Raw genomic sequence first — 12,020 nt, 5'->3', positions numbered from 1 at the left:
TGAGATACTTAGGTAGGCATACTTTGTGCCAGAAGCCAGATTCTGTGCACAGAATACACACATAAAGCCAGGTTTGAGAATGAAAATGGGAGTTTCCTGTTTGTCCCATCCAATCACCTCAGTGGTTATTCCATTCATGTATTTGGTCAGGAACCCCACAAACTGAAACAGGCCTTAATTGACCTATTGTTGTTGTTTAGTCGTTTAGTCGTGTCCGACTCTTCGTGACCCCATGGACCAGAGAACGCCAGGCACCTCTGTCCTCCACTGCCTCCCGCAGTTTGTCCTATTAGTCCTTATCATATTCTGTGTCAGTGAGTTCTACAGGACTGTCGGGCACAAGACAACGAAGCAGAAAGACATGAACACAGCAAACTGCCTAATGCCCCTTGTCCCCACATCCCTTCTTCCTGGAGGATGTATGCTGGGGTTGGCTGAGGGAACAATACTTACTATGCTGGTAGACTTTCTGCCCAATGTACTAGGCTTTACTTAAAAGGAACATAAAAGCCTGCCTTACACTGAGCCAGATAAAAACCAAGCTAGATGGATCGTTTATTATCTGGTAGCAGCTCTCCAGGGTTTAAGATAGGGAATCTTTCCTATCTGTACCTGGAGATGCCAGGGACTGAGACCTCCTTCTGCATGCAAAGCAGATGTTCTCCCCACCAAGCTACACATCTACAGCTGGTAGCTGAGCAAAAATAATAAATTTAGCTCTGGTTGTTCTTGGTGCTGAAAAAGCAGCTTAAAAGAACTTTGCTTGTTTAAATCATCTTACATCTGGGGCCTGGTTTGATTCCGTTTTGGAACCAGCAAAGCTTTCGCTGGCCAATGCCTCCACATTATTCATTCATCTTTTGCAAAGAAATCTGCAGGGTGCTCACTGTGGAAAAGAACCAGCTGTTTAAAGATTGCCCTGAACTTTTCACACCCTGGGGAAAGGGCCAGAGCATGTATGGTGATATTGCTTCTCTTTAAAACTGGTCAAACCAGACTGGAGCATTTGAAGGTGAGGACGGACGTGGTATTTAAAAGGGCAGTCACAGTGAGTTCTTCACCCATGAGAGCCAAACTGGATTTGCTATTTCCACAGCAGATATACCTATCAGCAAGACAACCCCACGGGTTCAGACATCTACTCATCTTTCTGATGGGCCATCCACCTCTTAAAAGGTTTAAAGTGGTACATTCACATTTATTCATTTTTTTTAAGTAACATTTTAAAAATAGTTGCAAACCTAATAGTGGGATTTGGGGAGGGATTTCATTGTCGGGGAGAACTGCCAATTTGGCAACTCCCACAGCTGCTTTCCTTTTTGTTCAAAATTTAACCATTCTGCAGACTTGCAGAATTGGTTTTCTCATAGCTTGGCAGGAGAGGATCAAAAATGGGACAAGGGCACTTTCCAAACTGGCTGAGCAGTTCTAAAAATATTGGGCTGGATCTTATGGCGTACTGCCCTACCAACCTCAGTCTGCTCTCAGCCAGCCCACACTGGCCTGTCTTCTTAACGTCAACCAGTCCTGGCTCCCAGCCTCCTCCATAGCCCCTGTAGAACTCAGCAGGGAACAGGACAGGGAGAAAACTAGAATTACTTGTCTGCACCTGCCCTTGGCTCTAGGTCCGCCCACTGTTGGCATCCCTGCCTTCCCAGTGGTGCCCAAATCCAAACAACAAGAAGTTTGGATTCAGCCTGAAAAGCTTCCAAAGTGCGAGCAGGAGTGGTTTCAAAACATTACTATACAGAACTCACAGATTCCACAGGAAGTTATCAGGAGCTCTATAATGTAGAAAATCAATTTGTTCTCTGTTGCTCCAAGAGTAGAGCCAAAGAGTAGACGTCACAAGGAAACAGATTTTGGCTAATAGGAGACATGTCCTAATTGCTAGAACTGTTTCACAGAGGAACAGATGGCCTCATGAGGTGGTGGTCTTTCCTTTGCTGAAGGTATTTAAGCACAGGTGCAACCAGCTTCTGCCAGGGATGCTGCAGTTGCAAGATTTCTGCAGTGTGTAGGTTGGACCTCAAAGGTCCCTTCTGACTTAAAACATTCTACGATTCTGTAATTCTGTGAGTGATAATGGCAGACAGGCTGGTCAATATGGGCCCCAAGACATTTTGCAGCCTGAAGAAGAGCTACAGATGCCCCTCACTTCTCACGAGCGCCCAACGCTTTGAAAAGCTTTGCTTTATCAGACATGAGTTCTGCCCTTCATCAATCTTCTTCATTTGGAGGGCAGTGACTTCCATGGGACATGGGAAAGCTGTGGCTGTCCTGGCAGAATGCAGTCCCTGAAAGGTGAATAGCGGAGGCAAGACCTGGAGTTTGCACACCATTATCCAACTTCTCCAGCAGCGCACACCTGGTGCCTAACAGATATAGCCACACAGGAACCTGCTTTATGCAAAGTCAGACCATTGGCCCATCTTGCTCAGCACGGTCGACACTGATTGGCAGCAGTGCTCCTGGGCTTCGGGCAGGGGGCTTCTTCATCCCCTCCTGGAGATGCCGTCGGGAATTGAACCTGGGACTTTATGCATGAAAACAGATGCTGTACCACTGAGCTGCAACCCTTCCCCCTAAAGGGCACTCTCAACTGACTAGGCCAGTTGGGACCAACCAAGGCTCCCAGAATCCTCTGCACACAGCAGATGTGAAGACTCTGCACTGGATGAAGAGATGCAGAAATGGATCCATGAGGGTAGGGTATTTGACCTCTACTGGGGGAAGAGCAACGTGAATCCTCATAAGGCTGGAGCAGGATGTGCAGCAGCTCTGAAGCCCTGCCAAAGGCCTGGCTTGGTTTTCCAAGTCTCCAGCATATATGCATTTGCTGCATGTTTTCAGATTTCTCTTGGAAGCGGGGCTTATCCCTCGTGACTGTCGTAACAGAAGCCGAGATTGCTACGAAACCAAACACTGCACTAGGAGTCTGAATCCCACCCAAGTGTACATTTGTTCTCGAGCAAGAAAATCAAACGGAGGCAGAGATGACTTGGAGATGGAGCCTCCACAGCCACGAGAAGATACCTCGGTTGCGTGAGGCCGCAAAAAGAAGCCAGGAAAAGTCAACCAAGCAACATCAGCAGAGCTCCTGTCCTTTCTCCTGGTCCTGCTTAACAACAGCAATGAAAACAGTAGCCAAGCCAAAGCCAGTGGCTTCTTCCCAAGGATATGATCAAAGTGATTACGCAGATGGCATCCTATGGAGAAGAGCAGGCTCAAAGGAGATGGGGCGAGTCCACCTTAGGTCCGCAAAGCAGCTCAGGCAGACTCCTCTCTGCAGCTGGAACGTGAACAAAATGGTCCCATCAGTCTTGCAATGGGTGGACAAAGCTGGAGGGGAAAACTCCTGTTCTTGTGCCATCACCTTCAATGAAACCGATCTGGGGGGGGGGGGGGACAAGACAGAGACAGGATCAAAAGGGGTGAAGAAAGGCAGACGAAAGAGAGGCTCTTGCAAATGTACCTTTCAAAGAACCTGTCTTATTATTCCCCCCAAAAAACATTCTTAGGTGCAAATCTGCATTGAACCTTCCGCATGACCGCAGTCATTTCATTGTTTTGAGAGTGTGGGCTGCGCTCTTTTCCTTCTGTATAATTGATGGGCTATGCCTGCAATGAGGCTCGCTCTTTCGATTGGCAGAAATAGCCGTGGTGACCATGACAGCCTCCTAATCTCTGCTTAACCAACATGTCCGTAGCAACCATCAGTACTTCCCAGACAAAATTTGAGTAGAGCGACCAGAGTATCCACTGCTGAGTATGATGAGCACAAGACGTTTCTCGTGTCTGCTGTGGGGAAATGTCAGGAACAACATTTCTGGAATACTGGCCACACTTATAAAGATGGATTTCACTAGTGGGATTGAAAAGGGAAGGGGAGAGGTATGATGTAAGGAGCCTCAACACATCACTCGTAAAGAAGGGAAAGAGCGCAATTGTACAAGGAAATGATTATAGTGGTGCAGAAGGTCCATTGCAAATACACACCCATGTTGGAAAAAACATGCCTTTGATAGCACCATCCTCCTGCCGTCTTTCCTTCCTTCCCTCCCAAGCTAGAAGGAACAGTGTTCCCCCACTTTGTCCCTTGGAGGAAGCAGCAACACTCACCCAACTTTGATCATCCTCTTCCCGCGTCACCACAATCACTTCACCCTTGGAGAAAGTCAGCTCCCGAGCCTTGTCCCCCTTGCAGTCAACCAAGGCCATGACTCTCTTTGGCCGTCCCTTAGCCTGCAAAAATGAAAAACGGTAGTCGTCAGTTTCACACAACCCTCTTTCCCTTCTGTCACTGAGCCACAGCCCTTCCGTGGTTCTGTGAAGCCTAAACAGAATTGCAAACAGGCACCTCATTGATGAAAGGGTGAAGTCACCCACCCCTAGCCACAGGTTACCCAACCCTGCCAAAAGCCTTGTCACCCATTCTGCAAGCCAGCAGGGGGGAACCTGTGACACCTCCCCCCCCAATGTTGTAAGACTACATCATCCCTGATATGCATATTTATTGTGGATTTTTTGGGGGGGGGCGGGTTAAGCTGTTTGAATCTTCACACTTAGCCTTAGGGTTCTTAGCAATCTCTGCTGGGGACCCCTTTACCTTATTTACTCGAATCTAATGCTCACCTTTTTGGGCCAAATTACACTGCAAAAATCAAGGTGCACATTAGATTCGATGGCACATTAGACTTGAGTATTTACTCATGTCTATTTACTTATTTATTTTATTTAGTAAATAAATTTATTATTTATTTACTAAAGCACGTGTTGCCCACTCTCCAACCAAAAAAGAAAAAGAAAAAAAGATAAAGAGGAAAGGAAAGCCTCCTGGAGAGGCTTTTCAATATCTGTAATTAGAGAGTTCTTTTCCTAAAGGCTAGCAATTAAGACACAACTCAAAAGGGAAAGGGGTTGGGAGAGAAGAGGGAAAAAGCAAACTCAGGTATTAGTCCTTAGTTAACAGATTTCTTCTAACAAGCAGCTGGAATAGAAACAGCTCAAGGAGGAAGAGAAGCCAAAAGTTTCTGGACTCTCAGCTGATACAGTCCTGTCTCTCCCTGTGCTATAGCCTGCACATATCACCATAGGAAAGTTCTACGCCTCATCCTGCCTTTGAAACTCACAAGAGGTCCATCATTCTTTCCTACCAGCCTGAAGCCTCTAGGGGCAACCACAGCCTCTTTCCACAACAGCCTTTATCATCTGAACTTAATTCTCAATGACTCGATTACTGAAATGGATGACTATTGGCCCCAGATACTGAATGCTGACAATGCTCACCGATGTTGTGTTCAAGAGGAAATCCCAAACCACGTGGAAAACTTGTTTGAACCACAGCATCACCATCTCACAGAACTCACCGGGGCAAACCTTCTTGGCATCGGCACGGGGGGAGGCGTCTGGGTCAGCATCGGAGACTTGCAGGAAGGCAGTTCTTCTGGGCAACCAGAGCTCTGAGGGGAAAGTGGGGTGCCAGGCAGCTTGCCCACCGAGCCACTACTGATCCGCCGATAGGATCGGGTGCTCTCAGAGCTGTAGAGGGAAGAGAAAGCGCATGTAAACGAAGGGTAGCCTGGGGGTGCATGCCAGGAAAGGGCAGCACCACAGGCAAAAGTAGGTGGAACCACAGATGTGACTCTAACCCTTGTACACTACAGCCAGAAACGCATCTCCCCACCAGGCAAGCAAGAGGCTTCAAGGGCACATTCCAGCCAGGCAAAAGCGCTCAAGGGAGGTGCAGATCAAGGCTGGTAAGGGCTGCGGCCCAGTGTGAGTCCCAAACCCCAGGCCTGAGGTTTTCCAGCCTAGCCCTAGAGCAAGGGTAGCAATACATGCCTGGTGGTCTGCACTCAGTTCAGACCTAAAAATAACATTAGTTTGGCTGAGGCGGGACAGAAGGGAGCAAAGGCTCCGTCTGCACTACGCTTTTAAAGCATCATCATACCACTTTGAACAGCTATGGTTTCCTCCAAAGAATGCTGGAAGCCAGAGTGCTTTAGCAATTGATCCCTCTCTCTGCAGAACTCTGGGAAATGCAGCTCTGGGAGAGGAACAGGGGGTCTCCTAACAACTCTCAGCAACCTTATCAAACTACATTTCCCAGGATTCTTTGGGGGGAAGCCATGACTGCTTAAAGTGGTACAACACCATTTTAAAAGTATAGTGTAGATGGTGCCAAAATCAGTTTTCCCCAGGCCATTTATGGTAACCATACATTGGACTAGACCCTTGAAGCCGCTGCTAACCTACAAGGTGCTTGGCTTTCAGGCCTTTCCACAACTGACACCTCCTGGTCTCACCTGAACTTGACTGGGTTGGCTTGTCCTTGTTCTGGAGAGGTACCAGGAGAAGGCTGTAGCACTGTCGCCTGACTGGGGTCCGATCTTCTGCGCAGGGATCCACTTTCCTTTTCGGAGCAGGTTTCCCAGTAGGCTGTGCCTTTGACTTCCACAGAATTGCGGAAGCTCGACGGCTGCCGGGACGTGCCACCATCTGGCATTCCAGGAACACTGGAAGTGGACAAGTGCCGCCCCTCAGGGACATCTGGTGACTGAGGCAAGGACTCTGAGGGGTCTAGAAAAAAATGGGAAACGGATTACTTACTGAAGCAGAAACAGAGATCTCAGAATTACATTGGCTAAGTAAACAGAAGGATGGAGGGTTGTAGTCAATGTTAGCCATACTCAGAGTCATCTATATCCACAGAACTATAATACTTAGCACCTGTAACTGCAGTTCTCAAGACCCTTCAGGGAAAGCCATGTGTTTTAAATGCATAGTATGGGTGTAGCTAATGTTAATAGACATGACTAACCTAGGCCCTTTAGTTTTAATGGGTCTGTTAGGAGTCAAACCTAGCTGGGTATATCCTAGACACTTTTTTCATACCTGGAAGGAGTGAGCAGTAAATAGAAGGCATCAGGCAATGATTTTAGTGCTTAATGGAGATACTGGATACAAGCTCTCAATGGATGCTAAGATCTTTCTACTCGGAGCACATAGGCAGCTGCTTAGGAGTTTGGTGATTACAGGGAGGGCATTACTGACTGCAAAACTGAAGGCAAGAACATCTGCTGGATATGCAAACATCAGAATGTAAGAATCAGAAAGTATGTCTCTACACATAAACTTAACATAATAAATATTTTTGTGAGGGGAAATTATTTAATCACAAGATGGGTACCATTTTATTCAACTCTCCAGCCAATGTGCCCCAAGAAAATGTCCATGTAGAAGTCTTGGCTATAATCTAAGATATAATGCATAGACACATACATACATACAGTATGTATAATATACGTAAATATAATACATGGGTTTTACCCACATTGTGAATTTAAATATTGTATAATATGAGTCTTTGTGTGTGTATACACACTTCATGTATACACACTTCATTTTCCAATTGCAACAGACTTGCCCTTTTTCTACTGGGGCTGTGATGCACACATTTGTGCAAAGCATGTGGTGTGCAAAGCATGTAGTCAGCCTTGTCACTGCTTGGCTCTACTTACCCAAAGCACTCTGCCCTGGTTTTGTCTTGGAACTCCCTCTGGTGGGATTTTTGACTGGCAGCGGTGGTGGGGTCTCCTCACTCTTTGAGCTTTGCAGGCCAGGCCGTGAGGGGACCAGGATGGTCTCGTAGGTCTTGTTGCTGATGTCTATACCTGTGCAACTCCACCTCTTTGGAGGGAAGAGGGCAGGCTGGCCTGTGGTCGGAGACGATGAAGACCCAAAAGACCGCTGCAGTGGGCTCACCTATCGGAGAAAGCAGCAAAGCTCTGTTTCAATATCCCTATACCTCTTAGCTCACTGTAGTGCCTCCCAGACTTCGTTGGGTTACAACTTCCCTCATCTCTCACCACTGAGTCATACTAGTTGTTGTCTCAAAACATCTGGAGCACATGACATCAGAAGAAGACTGTACTAGATGCTCATTCCCTTCTTTCACTGCACTCAGGACCAGTTCCTGAAACTAACCCTTCCTCTGGGTCTTAAGGGCCTCTCCATGGCTCAAAAGCATATTCCAATTTGAGGCAGCAAATGGTGTCAAAATTGGTGCACATCTGAAGAGATTTGTGAGACACAAGCAAGAGCGAAGGCCATAGGAGTGAACCAGAAGAGCCCTGGATAAAGACCCACTTCAACACTCCACTTTTCACAGTTGCCAACATGATGACTCCTGAAAACCTACAAGGAGGATACGAAGGCAACAGAGCTCTCCCATTGAGGCTTCCCAGCTGGTAGCGGAGACAGACTACCTCAAACCATGAGGTTGCGTGGCTGGAGAGAAAGTAATGGGGTGAAAGAAACGGGCCAATCTAGGCAGGTGGAGGACTTTGCAATGAAGTTACAGCCAAGCTGTGACTGTGGATGCAATGTTTATGAACCTGTTGAAGGCTTCTACCAGCTCCTTCCTTGTACAACCCCAGGCTGGCCATGTAGGTCCAGCCCTCAGAACCCAAGAACAGTGCTCCTGGATCAGACCAGAGGCCCATCAGGTCCAGCATCCTTTTCTCACAGTGGCCAACCAGATGTCTATGGGAAGCCCAAAAGTCGGACATGAGTGCAACAGCAACTCTCTACACTTGTGATTCCTAACAACTGGTATTCAGAAACATTCTGTCTTAAACAATGGAGGTAGAACATAGCCTGCCCTCCATGAATGCCTGACCATCCTTTAAAACCCTCACAGCATCTTGTGGGAACAAATTTCATAACCACGTGCCCTCTGGTTTCCCAACTACAGGACATCATTTACCTGGGCAACCAGAGGGCAAGACATCCTTACAGCAGCTTCAGTTCTTTGGTCTGCAGGGAAATACCTTCAGAGGATTTACACTGCATAGGACAGACTACAAGTTCCATGATCCCTAACCACTGGCCATGGTGACTGGGGCTGATGGGAGCTGGGCTCCCCACTTCTGAATTAGGACAAACACAGTCAGAGCTCCTAACACACAGTACCTTCTCGTCCAGCTCATCTTCACTGTCGTAAGAAAACTCCTGAGGGGTTTCCCAGTCGTAGTCCAAGTGTATCTGGGAAGCCAATTTCCCCGCCTGGGCTTGCTCCAGCTGTAAACAAAGAGGACACAGAGACTCCATCGTCAGTTTACCAATGAGAAAGACCCTTCTGGTTCCTGTAAGTGCTGTAGTGCTGCAAAACCTAGCACGCTTGGGGACACAATGGAGCTTACCCCCCCCCCAAGGAATCATGCACTGGAATCCTTCCAAATGCAATGATGGGTCTACTACTAACAGTGCAAACCATATCTACTCAGAAGTAAGTCCCACCAAGTTCAATGGATTCAACAACCAAGGAAATGTGGAGGCCAGAAAGCGTCTTGGCTGTGAGTCCCAGAAGACATGCTCCCTGCAGACCTTTTCCTTCTGGCCTGGGAAGGTGGAACCTTGACTGACTCCAGCTACAAAAGCTGAGGCTGCTGAACGGACTCATGGGGGGGTATTGTTGGGGGGGGCGCTGTTGCTGTTACTGATATTTTTTTATATCTTAATTTTATTATTTACATGGAAATTGCTCAATTTGGTTGCATATTTTTTGATGTTTTATTTATTGTTTGTGACCATTCTTGTTCTGTTGTGATTATGTATTTTTTTTCCATGTTGCATGCTACCTTGAGCATTGTTTGAACTAGGGAAAGGTGGCATACAGATTACATGCATGTAAATGTTCTTAGGACTGTAGCCATAGCCAGTCAATTCCAGCTCACTAAACAAGCACTGTCTGCAGAGTCCCCTCTGCCTGGACCTCAAGGACCCTCCGCAAGCTACACCCCTCACCAGTCCTTAGCCACACCCGCCTCAAATGCCTTTGCCTGTCTTGAATGTGGCCGTGGACAGTGATAATGCCCATCTTTCCTTCATGAAGCTCAAGATGACATACCAGATTATCTCCTTCCTATTTAACCCCCACACCAACCCCACGGGGTAGGTTAGGGCAGCAAATAGTGCCTGCTGCAAAAATCACCTAGTTGCTTCATGGGTGAATGAGAAATTGAGCTCTGGCATCTCAGGTCCATCACTCTAACCATCACACCATGTTGGCTCTCAATGCTTCACAGATGACCCCTAGCTTCACCCCCAACCTACCAAGTCTTCACACTCAGTATGCTTGTACCTCCTCGCCACATCCAGAGGTGTTTCACCAGCTGCATTTACTGAACAGAGAAAAACAAAGCAAAGCTGTAGGAGGTGTGGAGGGCGGGGAAGGGGGCATTTTAATATATTACCCCCACTTGAAAGAGGGCATAGAGCTGTTGACGTATGTGGGCATCCCTTGCACTTGAGCCAGAAGCTGCAGTTAGTGCAGAACGCTTCAGCATATAACACCTCGCTCACAGATCTGCACCGGCTGCTGACTTGCTATTGGCGTGAGTTCAAGGTGTTGCTGCTATCAGTATAGAAAGCCCTTAATAACTTTGCCTCCGAGATTTCCTTGCCCCATATATATCCGCTTCAATCCGCAGAACTGTTCCTGTTACAGGTGCCACATAATGCCTTTCAGTGTGGTGGCACCTAAACTTTGGAACTCCCTGCCTAGTGACATCAGCCGGGCGCTTTCACTTATCAAGTACTCTTTTTGGCACCTGCTAAAAACATTTTTGTTTAGGCGAGCTTATCCAGAATGCCGATGTGTGTTTTAACCTGCTTTTAGTTTATCGTCAATTTTCCCCGGAACACTTTAAATTGTTGTTTTTAACTGCTTTTACCAAGAATTTTATGGTCTAATTATTATTATTATTATTTTGCAAACTGCTTTGATGTTTTTTGCAATCAAGCAGTGTGTAAATTTTATGAAATAACCAAACCAAGGCTCACTTTGTGCATGCCTGAAGAGAAGTGTGCTTATGTATTTGCGCATCTTAGAGGAAGTCACCTGGGGGCCATATCCTACCTGCATTTGTAGAGGCTTTCCCCTTCAGCAGGAGCTTGATGCAGTTGGGCTGATTATACTGAGCCCCATAATGCAGGGCTGTGCTCCCATCTGGAGTGGGCCGGTCCAGATTTCCCCTGAACACAGACAAGACAACAAAGGGCAAAATCCAGCTTTTTTAAAAAAAGAAACTGAAAACACAAAGCCTAGTTTGTCAGTTCTCATGGCTGCAGGGGAGATCTCCTTAATCTTCCCCATGTCCATCTCCTCTCTCCAGGCTTCTCAGTCACCCCTTCCTGTCTTTACTTTAGAAAAGAAGTTTGAATTAGCCAGAAATTCAGACTCTTGGGGCTGTGTGCAACGCAGCACTAAGCAGATAATTCCGTTGGCACCAGGATTTCTCCTTGTGCAACAGAATAGTCTCTCCCTAAATCTGTTCTAGGGGTTCCCTCAACCCTCCAGAGCAGATTTTGGGGTGGCATAGTGTGTGCACAGGATGGGGGGTGGGGAAGAGAGGAGGGGAAATCCCCTTGCACTAATGCAAAATTTTAGTTGAATTCCACCTATACGTTTTGCAAATTGGACCTGCATCAACAATAATACACTAAACTTAATGAGAGCAGAGAGTCCATAGCTCAGAGGCTGCATGCAGAAGGACGCAGGTTCAGTCTGCCTCATCTCCATGTAAAACTGGGCAAGACCTTAGCCTTAAACCCTGAAGAACCATGGCCAGTCAGTGTGGACAATACTGAGCTAGAAGAACTAATGATTTGACTCGGGTAAGGCCACTTTCTATGTTCCTCTGAGTTCAGGGCTCTTGCCAGCCATTCCTTCCAAACAGGACACTCCATTTCTCTATCCCCACACCTCTAGTTTTACATTTCTTTCTAACATTTCTCACATTCTGTGCCCACTGAGCATGCTCAGTTCTTATCAGGCTATTTGGGAGGGCAGGGATCTCCTTAGGTTTTTGTGTCTAAAGATTTTGTACCTTTGGAAAACTCAAGATTTCCTTAAGCAAGCTTGATAACTCCTCCTTGGTCACATCTGCACCATACATTAAAAGCACATGGCTCCTGGGAACTGCAGTTCCCTGGCACAAGGGTACAATTCCTGG

The 12,020-nt window shown here is 47.0% G+C and overlaps 1 protein-coding gene across 2 annotated transcripts in view; it reads right to left on the bottom strand.

Moving 5' to 3' along the window:
• Window positions 1-287: 287 nt before the first annotated feature.
• Window positions 288-12,020, bottom strand: part of ASAP3 (ArfGAP with SH3 domain, ankyrin repeat and PH domain 3) — a 71,406-nt gene continuing 59,673 nt past the window's right edge. The window contains exons 19-27 of one of the 2 annotated variants that reach the window (XR_008331736.1): window positions 10,925-11,040; window positions 10,120-10,187; window positions 8,977-9,084; window positions 7,524-7,767; window positions 6,309-6,582; window positions 5,370-5,541; window positions 4,123-4,245; window positions 2,029-3,392; window positions 288-1,896 (exon numbers count right to left, since the gene is read on the bottom strand). Coding sequence is in view for 1 of the 2 variants with exons in the window: in XM_053398610.1 (XP_053254585.1) it covers window positions 3,318-3,392; window positions 4,123-4,245; window positions 5,370-5,541; window positions 6,309-6,582; window positions 7,524-7,767; window positions 8,977-9,084; window positions 10,120-10,187; window positions 10,925-11,040 (1,180 nt within the window). In the remaining variant the exon portion in view is untranslated. Of the gene's footprint in view, window positions 3,393-4,122; window positions 4,246-5,369; window positions 5,542-6,308; window positions 6,583-7,523; window positions 7,768-8,976; window positions 9,085-10,119; window positions 10,188-10,924; window positions 11,041-12,020 lie in introns of both variants that reach the window. The other variant, XM_053398610.1, reaches the window with a different exon arrangement.

The sequence above is a fragment of the Podarcis raffonei genome, chromosome 8, assembly GCF_027172205.1.
Source record: "Podarcis raffonei isolate rPodRaf1 chromosome 8, rPodRaf1.pri, whole genome shotgun sequence".
Classification (NCBI taxonomy): domain Eukaryota; kingdom Metazoa; phylum Chordata; class Lepidosauria; order Squamata; family Lacertidae; genus Podarcis; species Podarcis raffonei.
Note: the sequence above shows the minus strand (reverse complement) of the source record. Positions and strands in the feature narration are given on the sequence as shown.